Source organism: Apis mellifera, linkage group LG11 (assembly GCF_003254395.2).
Source record: "Apis mellifera strain DH4 linkage group LG11, Amel_HAv3.1, whole genome shotgun sequence".
In the NCBI taxonomy this organism is placed as follows: domain Eukaryota; kingdom Metazoa; phylum Arthropoda; class Insecta; order Hymenoptera; family Apidae; genus Apis; species Apis mellifera.
The window spans coordinates 9,849,685-9,870,767 of NC_037648.1; the positions used below are offsets into that span (position 1 = coordinate 9,849,685).

General features: G+C 26.2%; 3 protein-coding genes and 1 long non-coding RNA gene across 8 annotated transcripts; 2 read left to right on the top strand and 2 right to left on the bottom strand.

Moving 5' to 3' along the window:
* Nucleotides 1-795: 795 nt before the first annotated feature.
* Nucleotides 796-5,999, top strand: LOC100578343. 3 transcript variants are annotated; one of them, XR_003305811.1, is made up of 5 exons: nucleotides 799-1,176; nucleotides 1,274-1,617; nucleotides 2,595-2,844; nucleotides 3,378-3,453; nucleotides 3,521-5,999. It is a non-coding gene; the product is annotated as an uncharacterized LOC100578343 (long non-coding RNA). The 3 variants fall into 3 exon arrangements; XR_001704977.2 differs by lacking the exons at nucleotides 3,378-3,453; nucleotides 3,521-5,999 and having other exon boundaries at nucleotides 796-1,176; nucleotides 2,603-3,067; XR_001704976.2 differs by lacking the exons at nucleotides 3,378-3,453; nucleotides 3,521-5,999 and having other exon boundaries at nucleotides 798-1,176; nucleotides 2,595-3,067.
* Nucleotides 6,000-7,378: 1,379 nt separating this feature from the next.
* LOC408347 (putative uncharacterized protein DDB_G0277255) lies at nucleotides 7,379-13,371 on the bottom strand. Of its 3 annotated transcripts, none has more exons than XM_391899.7 (7): nucleotides 13,041-13,371; nucleotides 12,005-12,498; nucleotides 11,286-11,748; nucleotides 10,943-11,100; nucleotides 10,644-10,811; nucleotides 9,973-10,413; nucleotides 7,379-9,787 (listed from the first exon to the last, which is right to left on the bottom strand). In XM_391899.7, the coding sequence occupies exons 2-7, from the start codon at nucleotides 12,465-12,467 to the stop codon at nucleotides 9,666-9,668; spliced, it is 1,815 nt and encodes a 604-aa protein (XP_391899.4). In that variant the 5' UTR covers nucleotides 12,468-12,498; nucleotides 13,041-13,371; the 3' UTR covers nucleotides 7,379-9,665. The 3 variants fall into 3 exon arrangements, with proteins under 3 accessions (XP_391899.4, XP_006564428.1, XP_006564427.1); XM_006564365.3 differs by having other exon boundaries at nucleotides 12,005-12,473; nucleotides 13,041-13,342; XM_006564364.3 differs by having other exon boundaries at nucleotides 12,005-12,491; nucleotides 13,041-13,342.
* A 1,153-nt stretch (nucleotides 13,372-14,524) lies between these two features.
* On the top strand, nucleotides 14,525-16,321 carry LOC410308 (electron transfer flavoprotein subunit beta). Its single transcript, XM_393789.6, has 3 exons — nucleotides 14,525-14,848; nucleotides 15,095-15,493; nucleotides 15,591-16,321. Exons 1-3 carry the CDS (start codon nucleotides 14,798-14,800, stop codon nucleotides 15,900-15,902), a joined length of 762 nt encoding a protein of 253 aa, XP_393789.2. The 5' UTR covers nucleotides 14,525-14,797; the 3' UTR covers nucleotides 15,903-16,321.
* Nucleotides 16,322-16,725: 404 nt separating this feature from the next.
* Nucleotides 16,726-19,338, bottom strand: LOC411364 (protein UBASH3A homolog). Its single transcript, XM_394838.7, has 4 exons — nucleotides 19,200-19,338; nucleotides 18,630-18,867; nucleotides 17,860-18,561; nucleotides 16,726-17,785 (listed from the first exon to the last, which is right to left on the bottom strand). The coding sequence occupies exons 1-4, from the start codon at nucleotides 19,304-19,306 to the stop codon at nucleotides 16,994-16,996; spliced, it is 1,839 nt and encodes a 612-aa protein (XP_394838.3). The 5' UTR covers nucleotides 19,307-19,338; the 3' UTR covers nucleotides 16,726-16,993.
* Nucleotides 19,339-21,083: the final 1,745 nt, after the last annotated feature.

Below are 21,083 nucleotides of genomic sequence, written 5' to 3' on the forward strand. Positions count from 1 at the left end.
GATAATGATAATTATTCTTAATATTTCGACGCTTCTTTGTGGAATATTTATCAAGAGATATCTTAAATTTGACGTCGTTTTCATTAGTAATCTAATAAAAATATTTATTCTAGTATTTATCCATTGAAAAATAAATCATGATTAGATATAAAATTATATTGAATAAATGAAATTACAATTTGAACAATTTTATCTTTTTTTTCATAAGTTTTAACTATTTATTTAATGCATAGAAAAACATTTGATATGATGCACTCGTTTATAACGTTCAACGTAATTTCAAAAAACTGGAATAAATGCCACATTCACTAAATATTTTATTATTTGTTTTTCAATTATTCAAGGTTAAAGTACATAAATATAATAGTGTAGTGAGATAAATGAGAAATACTCTTTTTGGAGACTGTACCCGCACGCTATTATCTCCTAGCGGTGTTTCAGAAGAAACATAGGCGTCACCTTTGACAATCTGATGAATGAACTTTACCGAAAAGCACTTTGTCATATATATACAAAAACTTGTTTCTTGTTCAAGGAATTTTACTTCCAGACTATTATTTTGTATATTAAATAACATTCTTATTCTTAACAAATCACTAATTTGAAAAAAATCATTACTCAATATACGCAATAATTTAAATTTTTATTAAAATTAAAATAAATCAATAAATTGAATAATATGAAACATAAAAAATTTTGTCATTTATTTTATATCATTAATGAATTTTCATGTTATATTAATCAAAATAATGATATACAAACAATAAAAAAACCAAAATATACGATACAATAATTATAAACAATTAGAAGTTCCAAATGATACAAGAAAATTAAAACATGTTCCCTAAGTATCCGCGCCATTGGCATGGCAAGTACCCCTTGCTCTCCCTGTACGGAAAGTCTCTACCCACCATGCCACGCTATGCCGTGCTGTGCTGCGCTGTGCTACGGTTTGCCGTGCCATCCTCAACCGCGTAGCGTGGCTAGTTGTTTCTTTTCTTTATTCCTTTGTCGGAAAGTCGGTGGCGAGTCTCGTTTTTAAGAGAAGAGTAGAGGGGAGGAGGCAAAAGGAAAACGACAACCGCTCAGCAGGGGCTGAGGAAGGAATGGTCGGGCTGGGGCTACAGAGAGGGGTACAGGGAGGGAGGAAGGGCCACGCAGCAAGGAGAATAAAACGTACGGTTCAAAAATTCAGTACAGACTAACCTCGAAATAAAGCCGACAACTCGCTCAGGAAACTAAAGCATATCTATTAATAATAAACTGTTTTCAGTGAACTGTCTTCCTGTCGTCTGGAGAGAGGTACGATTGCTCTTTGCGAATGCGACACGCCGGCTTTTGCATGGTATCGCCCATTCGAAAGCGTTGTCCGGCCTGGCGTCCGTTTCGTTTGCGTTATTATGTAATGTTACGTGCGAATAGCGTGTATATGGCACGCCGGTAAAAGGCTGTTGCACTATTAAAGAAAATTGCCCTCTCGCGGTGGTGAATAGGAAGCGTCATGCATTCTTCGATACGGTCATCGATCTGCTATTCGATCTAAGAACGTAAACTCTGCTATGTATAGTACTTTAGAAGTTTTTTTAATAATAAAAGAATAATATAAATTGAAGAGAAGTAAGTAGAATATATTTCAAATATATTCTCATAGAATACGAAATATATAATAAAGAAATCATTTCTAAGAAATTTTGAATACTATACTAGGTATTTATTTATTTATTATATATATTTAGGTTATTAAATTTTTATTTCTTTAAAATTTGTACAAACGCTTTATTTTTAATATTTTTAGATAATTCTTTGATTATTTTGAGTGAATATTATTTAAATTAACCTAAAACAATATAAATATGTATACTATTCATCTTAGTTTTTCTTTGCTACTAAGTAAATCATTTTATCTTAATTTTTGTTATCAAAAAGTTCAACTCGGGCACTTACTTTGTCTTTTAAATGTCAAAGATAACAATCTATCTTTTAATGATTGTGATGTTTTTCACAGTATTTACTATTTTTATCAATGCAATAGCTGACAATATAAATATATATATTCTTTATTGCTATCGATTCCTATTTTTTCTAATTATTCTAAAATGACATTCGATTGTTAATTTGAGTTTTCTGACATTACAAAAATATCATAAAATGCATCACGGCAAAGTCATTATCATTGCATCAGTTAACACTCTACGTGTAAGGGGAAGTGGGCGTGAATTAAAATGTTAGACGACACTGAAATATGCACGGGAATTTTTCTGTTACGCGACGCAATAATTAAACATTGAAATTTAAAAGAAATTATTTGTTTCATTATATTTTTATAATTATATTAAATTATATTATTGGCATATTTTTAGTCAAATTTTGATTTGTTTAAATACAAAATTGAAGTTTCATATTACTTAAAATTGTAATATATGATCAATTATAAAAACTTTAAATTACAAAAACAAAACTAAAATATTATTTTTCTATAAATTATTAAAAACAAAACATTCTGTAAAAAATAAGTCTACAAAATTTAAAATTCTCGGAATGTGTTTCGGAAATGTTCAATTCCTTTCTTTTTTTTTCAAATGGACCATCCAAAGAAAAACAGGAAGGAGAGGATGAAGAGGAGAAAGGAAGAAATAAGAGAGGAAAGAAGGTCCACGACCGGATCTTATAATTACGCTAATTAGGCAGTAACGTGTAAAAAGAGCGGCGCGAGTATTTATCACAAGGTATCGTGGAAGGTATACGGAGGTCGGCAAAGGAGGACGTCGTACGACAGAATACGACAGGAAAGGCTATAATACAATTTTGCCGCAAGCATCAGAAGTAACAGCAGCAGCCACGGCGGTAAGCAAGCGAACAGCAACGCCGGTGCCGAGAAACAGACAACTGACATCGGTTTCGCTATACGTTCCTCGCATCTGACAGATATCTAATTTAAAGAAAATCCAAAAGTTAAAATTTTTTAAAGCTGATTCTTAAAAGTTTAAGTATGGAATGTTAGATATGGAATTTGTTTGTTGAATAATAAGTATATTTCAAAACAATTAAATAATTAATAAATCATTAACTGATTTTATTAATTTTCTATTAATTACAATTTAATGTAGTTGGGAATTAATATGCATATATTAATAAATATAAATAATTATAGGAATAATTATTTATATATAAAAATAATTATTTTGGAAATTGGATACCTAGTATGGATTAAAGATGACTAGTTTTTAATTTCTTAAATAAATAAATAATCGTATTGCAAATTTAAAATAAAAACAATGAATAAAACTTTTTAGAAAGATACAGAAAAATTATTTATTTATTTATTATTATTTATTATCAATTATTAATATATATTATCAATTCAACATTGATTTCAGATTAACAATAAATTATTGTGTTTACATATATTATGTAAATTAAAAATTTATATTATCTTTAAACATAAACATTGAGGTAAGAATTTCTTCGATTGCTATTTAATATTCGTATATTATTTTATTTTAACTTTATCTCATTTTAGGTCATTATTAATTTAACGTACCCGGCCCAGCATCTCTTCTAAGATTTACGAACAAGGTATATTCAAAGAATCTCTCATACTCTTTCATAAAAATTAGCCCATCCCTACATAAGATGCGCCAACGCGTTCCCTATGCGCGTGTCTAGCTTAGCAAAGGGTTCATTCAAGCGGAATTATCGTTATCGCTGGTTTCCCGTTCTATTTTTCCGTGGGTGTGTAATCAGCGACCGACAAATCCGGACTGAACGTGTGTGGTTGCTACCCGTCAGAGATTTTTCTCTCATCAGGCCAGAACAGCCCGGGACTGAGCGTTTATGGGTACCTTTGCTGGATGGATTCGTCGGAAGGGGAGGGTCGTGGGATAGAGGGGTTGGGTAGCGGCGGTGGCGGCGACGTGAGGGGGAGAGAGAGAGAGGAAAGAGAGAGCCTCGGTTGGATTACGGGCCAGTCGAGCCGGAGCGGGGGTGGGGGGAAGGAGGAAGCGGTCGGCGCCTTTGATCTCAGCCGCGGGCGCCGACAAAGCGTTCATCCACTCTCCTACAACGGCGTGCTGTCTCGCGAGTAGGAGCGCGACAATGCTCACCAGGCAAAGCATGCGAGAGAGATAATGGATAAAGTGAGCCAACCGGTAAGGTAGCATAATACAGAGCAAGAAGGAAGAGAAGCGGAAAGAGAAAGCTTGAGCAACGCCGGACGAATGGTACGCTGCGGCGCGATGGGGGAAGGGAGAAAAACATAGAGAGGCCGAAGAACACATGGAGAGACTGAGAGAAAGAGAGCTCTTCGATCAGACGGAGAAACGAATGGAAAAAGAGGGACCAAGGGACGAGCAAAGGGAGAAGATAGGGAACGAGAAAGTGTAAACACGAATGGAAGAGAAAGAAGGGGATAGGAAACAGAGATGATTCGTTGGAGAAACAGAAAGAGCTAGAAAAACGGAGAGGGAGATTGGAAGGAAAAGAGAAAGGGAGAAAAGATCCGAAGATCCGTTCCACGATCTGGTGCTGTCGCGCTTGCTTTAGCATGGCACTGCCACTCCCTTGCGCCGGCTACACCAGCTTTGCTATTAATAAATAATGCTCCGTGATCCGCATTACAACTAAAGCGATTCGTTCCGCTCTTGGCTCTTTATTCCCAATATCTTCGAACATGTGGATATCCGCGAAATCTCTGTTCCTTCCGTATCGCGTCGGATCTTTTTTAGTAGGTTTCTGAATGAACCGCCTACCTTCGATACAACAAAGCTTATATATGACTTTGAAGAAGTCCACACCATGATTTCTCTTTAGTCGAGTTATAAGAGACGCGTTAAAGAGATTCCAATTTAGAGTATTAGAGAAACAAGGATGTGTGAGGCGGCGAACATGATTCACGGAAATATGGATGCATCCATTTGATGGGTCACGAAACTGCTATTTGTAATATTTCATGTTTATGACCCCGTATGCGATAATGATAACAGTCATCAATGAATAATATGTTAAAAAACAACGTTATGATGATTAAATGTCTATTAGAATATCATTATTTTTTTATGCAATTGTACTTTCTTTTTTACTTGATTCAAGTATATTTTGTGTAACAGTACTTTAATATTGAAATATTTTTTAAATATTATAAAATTTTAAATTTATTGTTTAGAATTTGTTATAGAATATTTTAATAGAATCTAATAACAATCTTAGTTAATTTTCTGTGGTGGTTGTTCGAGCAGAACATAGGTCGACCGTAATTTACAGAAATTTTATTCGTGAAAATGTTTTACATACAAAGCTCCGTGTTTTTCTCCTAATATTGATTAAAAAACCGCATATTCCATATGTTTTTAGCCTCCTTTTGAGTTACTGCGCTCGTTGCACACACTTTGATTGCACTTAAGCAAATTTCAAGCCCTGGAAATTATACAGGTTTAGCGCGAATAAAAACTGACTCTGATCACCAAACTTACAATATCTTTTTATTATTTGTAAAACGCTAATTTCTCAAATTCTTCGTGAACTTAAATCACAGGAGACATATAGATTGCACCAACCATCATCAACTTGTCATTTAATTAATTTGATAAAATTATGGAACTTACACAAAAAGGAAACGGTATGACAAGTAGAGGGTTCCTCATTACGTTTTATAATTAGTCATACAATTACATATCAGAAACTTCTTGCAAATGGTTTTTAAGTATAATCGCAAATTGTGTAGAATAAATAATTATAAATTGTATAGAATAACTTTTAGAAAAATGAATCTCAAAAGAATCGAGCCATATTCTTGAAACGCGTTGTTGATACATATAATTTTTATTTTCTATCATTTTGCTCCTGGTCAAATAATTTTTTGTGTTTTAGGTACTGAGTAGGCCATATCGTATCTTATACAAATTATGTCATTAATTAAGAAAAAGTATAAATCAAATTTGATTTTTTAATTTAATTAATCTCTTGTTAAAATGACCGTTCATTGCCGGTATTAAAAAAAAAAAGAAATTAAATTATAAAAATAGGTAAAAATTTGAAATAGAAAATACATATATACATAACATAAATTTATATAAAATTAATCTTTGTAAAAATTAATACTTTAAACTAATAAAAAATTGTTTTTATCATACTTTATATAATAATAAATTTATCATAATTTGTATAATAAAAATTCACTTTTCAAATAACAAATATAAAATAAGTTTACACGAAATATTAAATGTCAATTTACTATTTACGAATGTTTCCTAATAGATATTAAATTATGCGACCTCGAAGCAAAAAGGCAGCTTCTGGCAACGCATTTCGAGTATAGCCCGATATTTTCGCATGTGGGCTGTACTTTTTTGATATATAAATATCCATTCTTATAAGAATCATATACTTAGAAATAATCGCACACGATCGCTTTACTTAATCATTTAAATGTCTATTTAAATGCGATACGCGTAATATAGTTTATGTATTTATTACATAATTAGAATGCAATCGTGACATTCAGATTAATTAGGGACATATGCTGTAAATTCATTGAAGCAGTGCTTAGAAGTCAAGTGAGAGCCAATAATAGATTTCATGTTCAATGTTTTAGGACAGATTTTGTCAGAGGATTATTATTCAAAAATTGAAAATAATTGATAAACTGAGAATTATTTCTTTTGATTATATAAAGTACACTTGATATCATTTGAATAAAAACATCCTTCTTATTTAAGATTACATAATATTTACTATAATTATTAAAAATTCATATTAAAAATTTCAAAATAATTTGTTTAAAAAAAATACCTAATGAAATTTTTTGAACTTTGTTTTCATATTTATTATCTTTGTATCTTTAAATAGTGTGTTAGAAGGATATTTCAGATGATAATGTCAAGTGTTTTATATATTTGCATAAAATATGAAAATAATTTGTAATGCAAATAAAATGAGGTCCCTCTAAATTATTTATCCGAAACTAGAGATACACTTTTTACATTATTGCAGAAATAAATCGTATCACGAGGTAGTTAAGATCTTATTTAACGTAATACTTTAAACCGGTGTTTACCAAATTTTTAGCTAAAGATCTGATACTTTCATGACAAACTATTTGTACTTTGAATTTTACATATACTTTTATGTAGCAAACGTATCTTTAGCTCTTAAATTTCGAACAACGATTTCTAGTTTTACTTTAGAATTGCAAGGAAGAAAATTAAATTTTTTATATGATAATGACAAAATTTGGGACTTATTTGAATAAACATTTTTCATATATAACAAATTAATACAGACAAATCTATACTTTATCGTATATAAAGTGAAAGATGATCTTTTAGTGGTCAATTACCTAATATCTATATTTAAACTTCGATTTTTTCAAATTTAATACATATTTTTTTAAGTATCCTCAACAAATATCAGCCCGCACGCAAATGTATCATTGCTTTTCGATTCAGTTTCCTTCATACTATACTTTTGTTTTAAATTTGCAAATAGCTCACGAAAATATCGAGAGCTATTTATTCGTCATGTTGTAATCGATTTCGCTTCTTGAAATAATAAGTGCAGCTTGTCTTGAAAATTTATTATATATTACATTGTTTTTCATTGACGTTAATAATGATATTTAATTGTAATTATTTGCACCGTCCTTTGAATTACTTCGATATTATACAACTAATTCCAAGAAGAGTGACATTGCTTTGAAAGCAAAATCGAATAACAAGATAAGCAAATTTCTCGGTCTTCATTAGAATTTTTTTCTTTACTAAATTTATACATTACGTTTGTGTATATTTTAAATTTATACATTATGTGTGTGTATATTTTAAATACAATATGCAATGGACCAATGATAGGATTGGTATCTTATTCATCTCCCATCTTAAGAATTAAATTCACCTTATTCATTTATTATAATAATTATATTCTATTTTCAATAGAAGTCGATATGCCTAATCATTTAAACGGCATTCTTAAGTTATCTTTAACGTTGTTAAGCTTATGAAATATATGTACATCGTACATGTATTCTATGATTTCTAAAATAAGAAGTAAAAAGTTGTACAATCATTTGTATTGCAACTCAATAAATTGGAATACATTATTAAATGAATAAGATACATTAGCCTTCAAAATTCCAAACGCTCATAGTTTTGCATATTTTCACAATTTTGATTACCTAATCTTCATATGTACATACATAGATAAAATTATTTAAGTGAAATAACTTTCTCATTTAAATTTGTGCAATGTTCAATGGCCAATGCATTAAATAAGTAAATGCAACTTTGGCAACTGAATTTTCAATGACAAAAAAGTATACAATTTTAATCAATATAATTCGCCTTTTGTTTTTCCAGAAACCAAAGACTTTTTTCTTCACGATAAATAATTATATAAGGTATGTATTATCATTACATTATCGTAATTCATAAAACAAATACATGTCTCGATACCTTTGTTCATTATACATTGTAATAAATTGAATCTCACATAAATCCCTTTTCTCAATATTGACACGAAACTTGTATTCCCAATACATTTCGACACAAAATATAAACTATAAACTACATTAAAATATACGAATTTAGATTTGGTGAAGTGTAAATCATAATCATCTATCTCTCAGTAAATATACACTTTGTCCATAATCTTTGAAAAAATAAAATAATACATAGATAAAGCAAGTTTATACATTTTAATCCAGACTTATCAGAGTAAATAAGTGCTATTTTGTTTGTTTTTTTCTTAAGAAAGGAATATAATATGTTAAGTGGCTAAATTATAGTTTGATACCATAATTAATATGATCTTTTTTATTTTTTATAACAATGAATTATATTAGCAATTCACTGACATAAATGATTCAAAAATAAACTATAGTTAAAACATTACATCTCCAGCCATAAAGTTCTTTTTTTAATAAATCCATAGATTCAACAACAGGACAAGGATTTACAGTTGAGGGCACTTTTTTTCTCTGCCTGTCTTTAATAAAGGCGCTGGACCATTTCATATGCTATTTTTTAAACAGCAAAGATTCAGCGTAATGTACAGGTATTGTACTTCTAAACCTACCGATCCATAACTTGGAGATCGATAACTCACGGATTGTTTTCATTCTCTGGTACTCTATTTTATTTTGTGTTTTTATTTTTTTATAGAGTATATTATAAGCCCCAAATATATATATTTGTACATAGCTATCATATCCAATGAAAAGTGTACATTAAACTCAACTGAATCACGTACAGTTCACTCACAACATCAAAAATAGACTATTGCAAGAGTGCATTAGCATGTGACACCCTGTAGATAGTTATTATTCAACCAAGGTACCATTTCCCATACACATTCCGTGACTTTCTTCTCCTGTAAGAATCTGAAACGTAGACGATATGTACAAATTTTATATGATATCACAATATCACTCTTATAAATCTTTGAGTCTTTTTTTTCATTAAATGCGATTTGCCGCATCGTTATATAAATTGTTGATCCCACATTGTTGGACTATAATATAATGCAGCATCTGATAAGATATAAATCTTGAGATCATATATATTACATTATAAATCGATCGCAATTTTTAAAGAGTGTACTACATGTACATATTGCCTACGATACAGATTCTGTTCTAGATGTAATACAGGAAATACAGGTAAATTACGTTAATCTTATGCTCGCCCACGTGGCTTTTTTCGAATTGTTTCTTCGGTCGATACAATACCTGTAGCTGCAGCCATACGCTTTGGACGACCTGCTGTTTTATTACTTTGTTGTGTATTTTGTGCAGATGCTAAAAATTAGATTATAACATTTTTAAGAAAAATTAATTACAAAAAATAAATTATAAAATTAAAAAAAAAAAATGAATATTTTGATGATGCAAATTATGATTTAAATAATTTTCAAAATGATTAAAGAGCAATATCTTTTTTAATGAATTAATATGTTAAAATCATACTAAGGAAAATTTCTTACCACGTAGTTTTGTCCTTGATACTCCACTTGTGTTATTATTATTCTGTTGCTTTGTGCTCTTTTTATTTTCACTTCTTTTAATATCAGTATTATTTTTAGTTACATCTATTGATGTAGTAGATGTGGTAACTGTAGTAGTTGTAGTACTATTAGTAGCAGCAGTAATTTCGCTTCCAGATTTCGTATTTCTATTTAATGCTCTTTCTGCTCTACTAGATCCTTTTGCAACAGACTTTGCAATTGCTAAAGCTTTATTAACTGTTCGTTTTTTAGAACGATTCGATTTAGGTGATTTTTTTCCCGATTCATCTTCAGGAGCGTCATCTTCAGAAAAGCTTTCAGTTCGTTTTGCTTTTTTACGTAAACTTTGTTTTTGTTTATGTAAATTGTGACTTTTTCTTCTTTTCAATTGTGATTCATCTTTATAAAGTGAAAGGTCAACTGTGGATAAGATATTAAAATTTCAATTTCATAAAATATTTTTATAAAATTTTAATAATATAAATAATAAACAAATAATAGTAAACTATATCTTTTATATTAATAACTTAATTAAATTTGATATAAAAGATAATATAATAAATTAAACATTATTGAATTATATTAAAAAATTTAAATAAAAATCCGATATTAGTAGGACATGATAATAAATAGCATATAAAAATACTAACGTCCATCCGGATGTTCTTCTGTCACTCGAGGTTTTTCAGATACACCAGCTTCAACGTCAATTGCTCTTTTTAAAATGTTTTCTGTACGTAATAATTCTATCTTTGTTAATTGAAATTTATTTTTATCAATTTTGTTTAAATTTAAATTTGTTAATATACAATCAAAATCTGAAATTTTAAAAAAGAAAATAATATTATAAATTTACATTATTTAAAATAATAAATTTATTATATCATATAAATCAAGTGCACTCAATATTTATTAATTATATTTATAATTACAATTTTCATGAGATTACCTATGTAATCATAAAAATCTGGTGAATATATTTCTCCATTGTTTTTATCTTGAGAAAGCCAACGTATACGAATTTTCCTGCTAGATTTATATATATTTTGCATTGCTTGACATACATAGAAACTTCCTTCTGCATTTCTCACAGCCAAAAATTCGTTTCTAATAATGAATATCAATAAAAGTTAATATATATGATAAGATTATTAATTTTTTTATATTTATAATAAGAGTCAATGTAAAATATTATATTTATAAATGAAAATTTAATAAAAAATCCAAACTTTTTATTATTATTCATCATTATATCATATTATACATATTTAAAATATATAAATCATACTTACTTATAGAATACTATAAGTTTATCATCAGAAGCTTTAGATGGTGGTGGTTTATTTAAATTTTTCACAAGCAATGCAATTTCTGGTAATGGACTCTGATAAGGCTGTGTTTGAATTCGATTCCTTTTTGGTTTGCTTGCTCCATCTGATGTTGCTGACATTCCTTTCAAGTCTTTCAATTCTCTAGACTTTCTCTTATTTGCTTTTGGTGAACCAGTGACTTTTGTTTCAATTTTTGGTGGATTACTTGCTTGTGATAATGCAGAACTATCTGCTATAAGTTTTGTGTTTTGAGTTATGGTTTTTGACTTCTGACTATCAGATTTTACTGACCCATCTTCTGACTTATGTGACGATAATTTTGTTTGTGAAGTGGTATTAATCGGAATTCCATCAGATTCTTTTGAACCATTATTTACAGGAGTCTTTTTTTCTTCAACTTTGTTTTGTAATTGTGGACATAATGCTAAAGTAACATTTATACATCCATATAGCTATATAAATATATTTTATGTTTTGTATTTACATGCAGTATAATGTTAATGAATTCAACATGTTTTAAGTATAAATAAATAAATAATTTGAATTATTATATTTACTGATATATATAAAAATATTTGTAAAGTAATAAAATATCAATTATATGAAATATATATTTAATCAAATATTTGATATAAAATTAATTAAATTAATAATTTAATTAATAAAATTTTATTACTAACCAGGAAAATCTAAATTAATAGATGTCATCTCTTGATCTGTTTGAACTTCTCTTTGTGAATCTTGTGTAGGATTATCTGGACTTAAATTATTATTTCTGTTAGATTCATTTTGCTTTATGGAAACAGATATATTTTGTTCTGTTTCAGTTTTCATAATCTCTACTCCATTAGGGATTAATTTATCCAAGTCTTCCTTTTCAGAATTACTGCTTACATAAGGTGGTGTTTGATATACAGAAGGTCTATGATCTTGTACTAAGCTTAAAGGTTGGCTTGATGGATGATTAGGTGGTTGTAATGTAACATAGCTTAATCCAGTTCCTGGTAAAGGCTTCATAGATGCTGGTTCTGATCCCGATACAACTTTTTGTGCCATTGCATTCATTGGAAGAATGGAATGGCTTGTAGAAGATGGGGAAGTACCTACTCCAGGTATTGTTGATTTTAAGGCCGACGCACTCATTTTTCACTGATTAAATATATTTTTCTAAATACTTATAAAAAATCAATATCAATTTAATAAAATCGATTATATATAAATATATATTTAAAATATAAATATATTAAAATATAAATAAATATATACATGCAAATAACTTTTGAAAAACTATTGCTTCATAATGTTCTTTTTAATAATATGCTAACATTATTCATCAAAATATTAAAGAATATCAAACATAACTTAAAATAACTTAAAATAATGTTCATATTTTAACAATACAAACAATGCTTTTCTTTTCATAGTTTGGTTATTGAAAGCAATGCAATAACAGATAGATAAAATTAAGCAAATTTATATGACAATATAAAAAACAAAATTATAAAAAGAAAATATTGTAAAGAAAATATATATAAAATATAAAGAAAACGAGGAAGAATCTTAGAAGGAATTGAGGAATAGAAGGTGGCTAAAGAGGGAGGGGGTAATTAGAGGAGTAAACATAAACACGAAGGAAATTTTCGTTAGAATTAAATTTTACAAATATTTAGAGAAATAATATAATATTTCCAATTATAAGGATTAACATATAATTACCTTGACGTTATTACGTCTTGAATATGGATATATATTCCTTTGCTAAACTTGCACGGATAGTTGACCACTGCGCGTTAACACACGGTTAACTCATTTTCCCACACACTTTCTTTGCCGCGTGAATGCTTTTTCTCAGCTAACATTTCATTCGGTATACGCATAGCATAGTAGATTTATCAAAGATATCTACTTAACTTACCGAATTCTACAAAACAAAACGATAAAGACTTACGCGCTATAGAAAGCCGTGATTTTACCCGCACGAAAAAAACAGGAATGCCAGACGTTAGATGGCGTCGGTTCTTGGACGCCATGTGTGGCGCAAACTTGATTTCATATTAATTCTGATTGGTTCATAATGATTGTTTAAAAATCTCTTTTATTCTAATTTTCTTAGAATATTAATTATATATAAGTATTTTTATATATTTAAAAAGATTCATTTGTTGAAATAGGTTCTTAATAAAAATTTTTTTGATTCTAAAAATAATGCATTTAGTAGTATTAATTTTATATTTTGTAAAAGTAAAAAATTATGAAAATTCATTGTCTTTTTTGATTTATCATAAATAATAATAATAATTATATTTAAATTAAAAACAATTCATAATTTAAGTTTATAGTATACCTTTTTAATAAATAATAAATATATTAAATCATATATGAATATTCAAATCTTTTAATAATAATTTTTTTATTCTACATAATTTACATATTATACTAGAAATTGAAATATATTAAGCATTATTTCTTAATTAATATCTTAAATTATAATATTTCTGTAGAGAATTATAATAATAAATTAATATATATAGTATATTAATTAATATGTATATTTTATTCATGTAATAACTTGAAATATTTTGAAAAATATATTTTAAATTTTTTTAAATAAATAATGCTACAATATAATTTTTAGAATAATTAATATTAAAATAAAATTGATATAATAATTAATATAATAATAAAAATTAGAATTATCATTTCGAAATTAAGTTTAAATTAATAAGATTGTAAAAAATATACAATAATTTTTATTTATATTTTTTTTCACCAAACAAGTAATTAAAATTCAAATAACAGTAATTGCTATAAAATATATGATTCATTTCTTTATTCTTTACGTATTATATATGTTTCATTTTCATGTCGCAAGATTGAAAATGGCCTTAATTTATAATATACTAAAATAAAAGAATAACATGAAAAATATTATTGTAAATTATTTGTAAATCTAATTAAAATAAAAATATATCTTTATTAATATAAAAATATAATTATAAATTTCATTGTTTTATTTATTTTATAAATAAATTATGATAAATATGGAAAGAAAAAAATTATATCATAAAACATATTTATTACAAGTTTTACGTCATTACGATTTAATAAATTATTTTTATTCTCTTATCTTTCAAATTTTGAAAATTTTGGAATTTTACTGTGATTAGAGTTTTCTTTGAAACAATTATGATATTTAGTTATATACATCAACATGAACTGTATAAAATGTCCATAAAATTAACACGAAGTGCATGAAAATATGTCCATAAAATCAACACATATCAAAATATAAATGAACTTTAGACTATTTAGATTTATTAAATAATCAAAATATCAAACAGACCAATCAAATAGTAGTTTGACTATATATAAAAAAGATTGTACAGATTCTGTAAATATTTCAAGAGATATTATGAAAAGATAATTATATACTTTTATTTCGTATAATTTATCGATCTGTTTGTTAGTTAATAATGGCACGAGCACTTGTAGGTGTAAAAAGAGTTATCGATTATGCAGTTAAGGTAATTAATAATATAAGTATAATAATAATATGTTAAAAAATATAATTTTAATAAGTTTCATAATAAGTTAAAATAAAAATCTAATTATTATATAATATATTATAATATGTATAATATATAATATAATATATATAATATAAAATATAAAAATAAATATAAAAATGTATTCTAGATTGAAATAATTGTAAATAATGTTTTTCATTTACATTTTGTAATATTATATTTTTATTTTATTTTATATTTTAGATTCGTGTTAAATCAGATAAAACAGGTGTTGTAACAGATGGAGTAAAACATGCAATGAATCCTTTTGATGAAATTGCAATTGAAGAAGCTATACGAATGAAAGAAAAGAAATTAGTACAAGAAATAATTGCAGTTTCATGTGGACCTCCACAATGTCAAGATGTGATAAGAACTGCCCTTGCAATGGGTGCTGATAAAGGAATTCATGTTGAAATATCTGGATCTGAATATGAAACTTTACAACCTATTCATGTTTCTAAACTTATAGCCAAATTAGCTCAAGAAGAGAAAGCAGATTTAATTATTGTTGGAAAACAAGCTATAGATGATGATAGCAATCAAACTGCACAAATGATTGGAGGTATTTTAGATTGGCCAACTGGAACATTTTGTAGTAAAGTAAGTTACAATATCAAATAATATTATTTAAAAATATATTTTAAGCAATATTAAAAACTATTTATTACAATATATATTCTATATTTTTTTGTAATAGATTGAAAAAAATAATGATGATTTAACTGTTACACGTGAAGTTGATGGAGGTTTAGAGGTTGTTAAAATAAAAATGCCAACAGTTTTAAGTGCTGATCTACGACTTAATGAACCACGATATGCTACATTGCCAAATATTATGAAAGCTAAGAAAAAACCAATTAAAAAAGTAACAGCAAAAGATCTTGGTGTAGATACTACAGCAAGAATTGAAATTTTATCAGTTGAAGAACCACCAGTTAGACAAGCTGGAAGTATTGTACCAGATGTTGATACATTAATTGCAAAACTAAAGGAAAGTGGACATATATAATTATTAATACTGTTATAGAAAAGTTTGTTATATTATAAATATTTTATAATATTTTACATTTATATTTTTTACTAAATTTTGTTTTATATAAAAAAATTTTTTAAACATTATGAGGTATACTATATATTATACTTTAATAAATTTTTTTCTATAGTAAATAAAATAGTAAATTCCTTCATGACATAACTGATATTTGTAATGAAATAACATTTTATATATTTCTTTGGTAAATAACATTTTTCTACATTGATTTTGTACTTCTATATCTCCACACATTATTCATGCCAACTATTATTTCATAGGTTTATACAATGTATGAAAAAATTTTGTTATTTACTGATTTTCATAATTTCCACTTAAATAGATTTTTTGTAACAATGAACTAAATTATTAAACATAAAAATAATATATTTTAAATCTAAATTATACGTGCATTCATATATTTTATAAAAAACATTAGATATGATTTCATATTTTTTCATTATTTATGTATACATAATGTATACATAATATATGCAAAATAAATTTAAAAACTTGAATAAATAATAGATTAATAATTTTCTGAATTTTTATAATTAAAGATAAAAAAAATTATAATATATCAAATTTCTTAATGTCATGATTTTTTAAATATATTCTCTAAAACTTTGAATGTATTATTAATATTTTTCTATCAAATATTATAAATACTATATATCATATTACTAAAAACTTTCTAAACATTCAGTACGAAATCTATGAAAGAATATATCTTTTTTTAAAATATCAATTCAAATTTTTCTTTTGAGACACATATTCTAAATTCTTTATAAAGAAGGTAGAATTAAATGTCAATACCCGTATTTATTGCCCTATAAGTATTAATTTTTGTAATTATTGAATAGTTAACTGGCATATTTTATTATATTATAAATAACCCAACCCAGAATATATAATTTTTTAATACGTTTTCTCTCTTTTTAATCTACTTTGTATAAATTAAATGTTACAAAAAAATTCATTGTATCTTTACAGTCTTTTATGTTTAAGCAGTTTTTGTATGATAAAGGATAAAAAGAGAAAAAAACTGTATTTAAAATATTAATTATTTTTTACAATAATACCTTCCAATCAAATCTAGTATTACTGGTATGGGTTATAGGTGGAAATGGAGGTGGATGAAGTTGCCAACCATCCAATTCTTCACGTGCTGTTAGACATGCTAAATATGGTACTCTCTGGGCTAATCTTGTAACTTCAGAAGCTGGTGGAACTCTCCCACCTGTTAATTGCCTAGTACAAGCTGCCAAAGAAGCAGCATGAGCTACTATTAAAATATTTCCTACTGTATTTTCAATAATTCGTTTGATTAATTCGTAACTTCGTTCATAATACTGAGCTGCATTTTCCTTTAATGGAAGTTCTTTTGCTTTAATAATTGGATCATAACTTTTATCTATGTTAAAACCTGCTTTTATTAATTCTTCAGATGTCATCCAAACTGGAACACCATTTGGATACCATGCTAACCATTCTATAAGACCTGGCTCTATTTTCATTGGAATATTCAAATCTAATCCTTTTAAGATATGAGCCAATGTTTGTATACATCTTAATGATGGAGATGTGAAAGCCACATCAATTTTAATACTAGATGATTTCATAGCTTCTCCTACTAAACTTGCTTGCATTTCACCTACAGTTGTCAAAGGGCTATCATTTCGAAAATCCTGTATATTTCTTGATGGTATTTCTTTTGGCATATTTAAATCTCTACGAACATAAGATCCATTTGGTTCAAAACAGTAACGAATCCATGCTCCAAATGTAAAATCTACTCTTTCTCCATGGCGGCATATAAAAATTTGTCTTGAGAAACTTGGAGGTGCTTCAGAAGCCTCTATCTACATATGTAGATAAAAGATTAAAATTGGAATTTTTATATATAAATAAATAATAAATAATTAATATAATTTACTGGTTCATTAGTTGTTGCTACTCCATCAGGGCTGTCTACAGAATCACTTGATAATAATTCTGGTAATTTACGAGTTAGAGGTATTTCTTCTTTTTCTAAAATTTCACTTTTATTGTCAGTAATTTGTATAGTAGTGTGTAAAGTCCATGAATCTGATTCAGCTGTACGTTTTGTATGATTTAAAGGTAAATGACCTGAAATACCAGTTAACCAAGAGATACCTTCGACCCAACCATCTGTAGATGCACTACATGCCCCTTCTGGAATGTAAATGTAATCTCCTACTCTTAATTCTAATTCATCATGTTCTCTAGGCATATGAGCATGTGTTACTTTATGTACATGTATGTTTTGTAATCTAGGATCTCTAGAATATAATCTTAGTTCCCAATTAGTTGGACAAGTAAGTATTAATTTTTCTACCATTAAACGTAATTGTTGATATAAATTGCTAGGGAACTGATAAGCTAATGTCAAATGTAAAGATTTTACTTGAGGTTCTGCAGAAATTCCCAAACTTGAAAGTTTGTTTACATAATGAATAGCAACATTTTTCAGCCATTCTACATTTGCTTTTTTAACAAATAAACCCATAAAATTAGGAGAAATATATGTTTCTAATTCAATATTATCTGATAACTCATTTTGGTTAATTACATTTTCAAGAGTATTTACCAACTCTTCAGTAGATTCATCTGGTGCCTATAAATAATATATTTATATTATTTTGTGATTTTTATTTACATCATATTATTAAGATAATTTCATACTCTAAAAAATGACACAAGTGTAATGTGTGGCATATAATTATGAGCTCCATTCCTTATAAGTTCTTTACTTTCAGACCAAAATCTCATTAGCTGTTCAGCTAATTCACCCGTAGGACAAGCATATAAAATATATTGTCTATGAGTATAAGTATCCAAAGTTGGATCTCTAACATGAGCTACTAGCCAATCAGATGCAAGTTGAACACCTCGATGCCCTGTAGCAGCTAATGCTTTCTCTCTATAAACAATACAATATCTATTTGAATTGTTATGATTTATATAGTTAGTAAAATATTTTTAATTATATCTTGTATAATAATTATAGAAAATTTTTATAAAATTATATTTTTTTTATTTATTAAAAAAATAATGATAAAAAAATATATAATATATAAATTACAATAATAAATATAAACAATCACGGTAGAACAAACATAGAAAGAAAACAATAGTGATACTTAATATTTGACAGCTGTTTGTTTACACTGAATGCATTATAATCGTTTATAATTATTTATAGAATAATAAAAAGATATTGACAATCTTTTATAATTGTTGTATAATACTTACGCTCGATGTTTTGGAAAACCCAATTGTAAGAGTGTTTGTAATGGTGTTAAATGTTGTTTTAAAATTTTTGTTGGAGTTGGATTTTTCCGTGGCGGTAACGTCGCCATGACGGTACATTACATCTTACTTACTTGCTACCAACATTGTTAAAAAAAATGCTTTATATATTTTTATATCGAATTAAAATATCGATTCGATTTTCAGATACAAGTTTTTAAATTTTTAACTATTATGAATAGTACTTCTATAACAATTTTTATATTTCAGACATTATTTAAGAATATTCTAAAATTTTCCAAAGTTTTATTTGATAAAGTTGCAAAAAAAAGTTTATTGTTAAATCAATTGTTCATTCTTGAAGATTTTTTGGAAGAATTTGCTTATAATAGGTAAATTGCATTTTTTATTGAAAAAAATTATACTAATCTTAATATGTTCCAGCTATGTTTATAGCTATGCTTCATGATAAGAATAATATAATAATATTTAATAATTGAAAAAAATAATACTATAATTTTTTTATATTTTATTTTTTATAATATATTATCAATTATATATATATATATATATATATATCAATTTATATATCAATTTATATTTTAATTAATATTAGAAATAGATAAGTAATCATTTTATGATGAAATAAAATAAGTAATAAATTAAGTAAATGTATTTAATAAATATGCATCAATTATTTAAAAATTAATTAATTTAAAAAAAAAAATAAAAACGAAAAAGAATAAGGAATAAAAATTTTTTATTTATATAATTGATATATGAAATTTATTATATATATAAGAATTATAATTTGAATAATTATATCTTTTATTTCTTTATATGCAACGCATACTTTGTAACAATTTTAAACAATATCATACAATTGATACATTATATAAAATTAGTAGAAAAACAATGATATGTTTATATATATTTATTCATTATAAATATTCTTTATGTACAATATTACAATAGAAAAATATTAAAAAAGATATTAAAATTTATTTGAATATTATTTGAAATATTTTGATTTTTATTTTTTATAAATATATCTCCAAATGTTGCAAATCTTTTTATTAATTAATTTTATATTAATAATTGAATTCCGCTAATTTCAATCCTTGCAATAATATAATATTTTTTAAAAATTGTTTAAACGTATTATATAAAAAATTTTTTTAAATTTAAATTTATTTTTAAAATATACTATATATATAAAAATGTAATATATAATTTTAATTATAAGTGATATTTATAAGTAATTATTCGCGTTATTTTTTAATTTTTTTTTTAAATTAATTGTTTTCACATTCAAAACATGAAATTTCCAATAATATCTAACAATTCTTATAATGTCATATAATTTCATTGAATATAAAGAAATTATAAATATTAAACAATGTGAAAAACACTCGTTAGACATAGATAATATAGAAAAACGAAATTTTGTTTAGAAAGTGAATCAGATAATTTTTAAAATGCATTTCTCATGTTTTTTTTTTTTCATATATTAATCTATTTTCTTTGACATTTCGATAAAGTTTCACTATAATTATATATATACATATTTGAGTCATAACGTTCAGATTATTTTATTTCATCATTACATTATTACATTTGTTTTAATGATTTAATTCATTATATTTTAATTATACTAAATATTATTTTCATACTTGATTATAAAATTACTTCAATTTTAAGAAATAATTATGAATTATAGTTATTATCTTAAAATATATTATATGGTGTGATAAAAAGTACACGTTTGTGCCATTTTGTGTTATTTGCACACGAATGCAAAATTTATTGTTCGATTTTTATTTAGCCTTGCTTTTCCTTTCTTTTTTATTTCAATTTTCTTAATGTTAAATTCAATATCATCCGCAT

Bases quoted from the DNA above. Each gene is read 5' to 3' on its own strand.
- LOC410308 (XM_393789.6), top strand. From the start codon at position 14,798: ATGGCACGAGCACTTGTAGGTGTAAAAAGAGTTATCGATTATGCAGTT. The intron at 14,849-15,094 runs GTAATTAATAAT...TTTATATTTTAG, and splicing joins TTATCGATTATGCAGTTAAG to ATTCGTGTTAAATCAGATAA. The intron at 15,494-15,590 runs GTAAGTTACAAT...TTTTTGTAATAG, and splicing joins CTGGAACATTTTGTAGTAAA to ATTGAAAAAAATAATGATGA.
- LOC411364 (XM_394838.7), bottom strand. From the start codon at position 19,306: ATGGCGACGTTACCGCCACGGAAAAATCCAACTCCAACAAAAATTTTA. The intron at 18,562-18,629 runs GTATGAAATTAT...TATTATTTATAG, and splicing joins CACTTGTGTCATTTTTTAGA to GCACCAGATGAATCTACTGA. The intron at 17,786-17,859 runs GTAAATTATATT...CTACATATGTAG, and splicing joins TAGCAACAACTAATGAACCA to ATAGAGGCTTCTGAAGCACC.
- LOC408347 (XM_391899.7), bottom strand. From the start codon at position 12,467: ATGAGTGCGTCGGCCTTAAAATCAACAATACCTGGAGTAGGTACTTCC. The intron at 11,749-12,004 runs GTTAGTAATAAA...ATGTTACTTTAG, and splicing joins TATTAATTTAGATTTTCCTG to CATTATGTCCACAATTACAA. The intron at 10,812-10,942 runs GTAATCTCATGA...TTAAAATTTCAG, and splicing joins AGATTTTTATGATTACATAG to ATTTTGATTGTATATTAACA.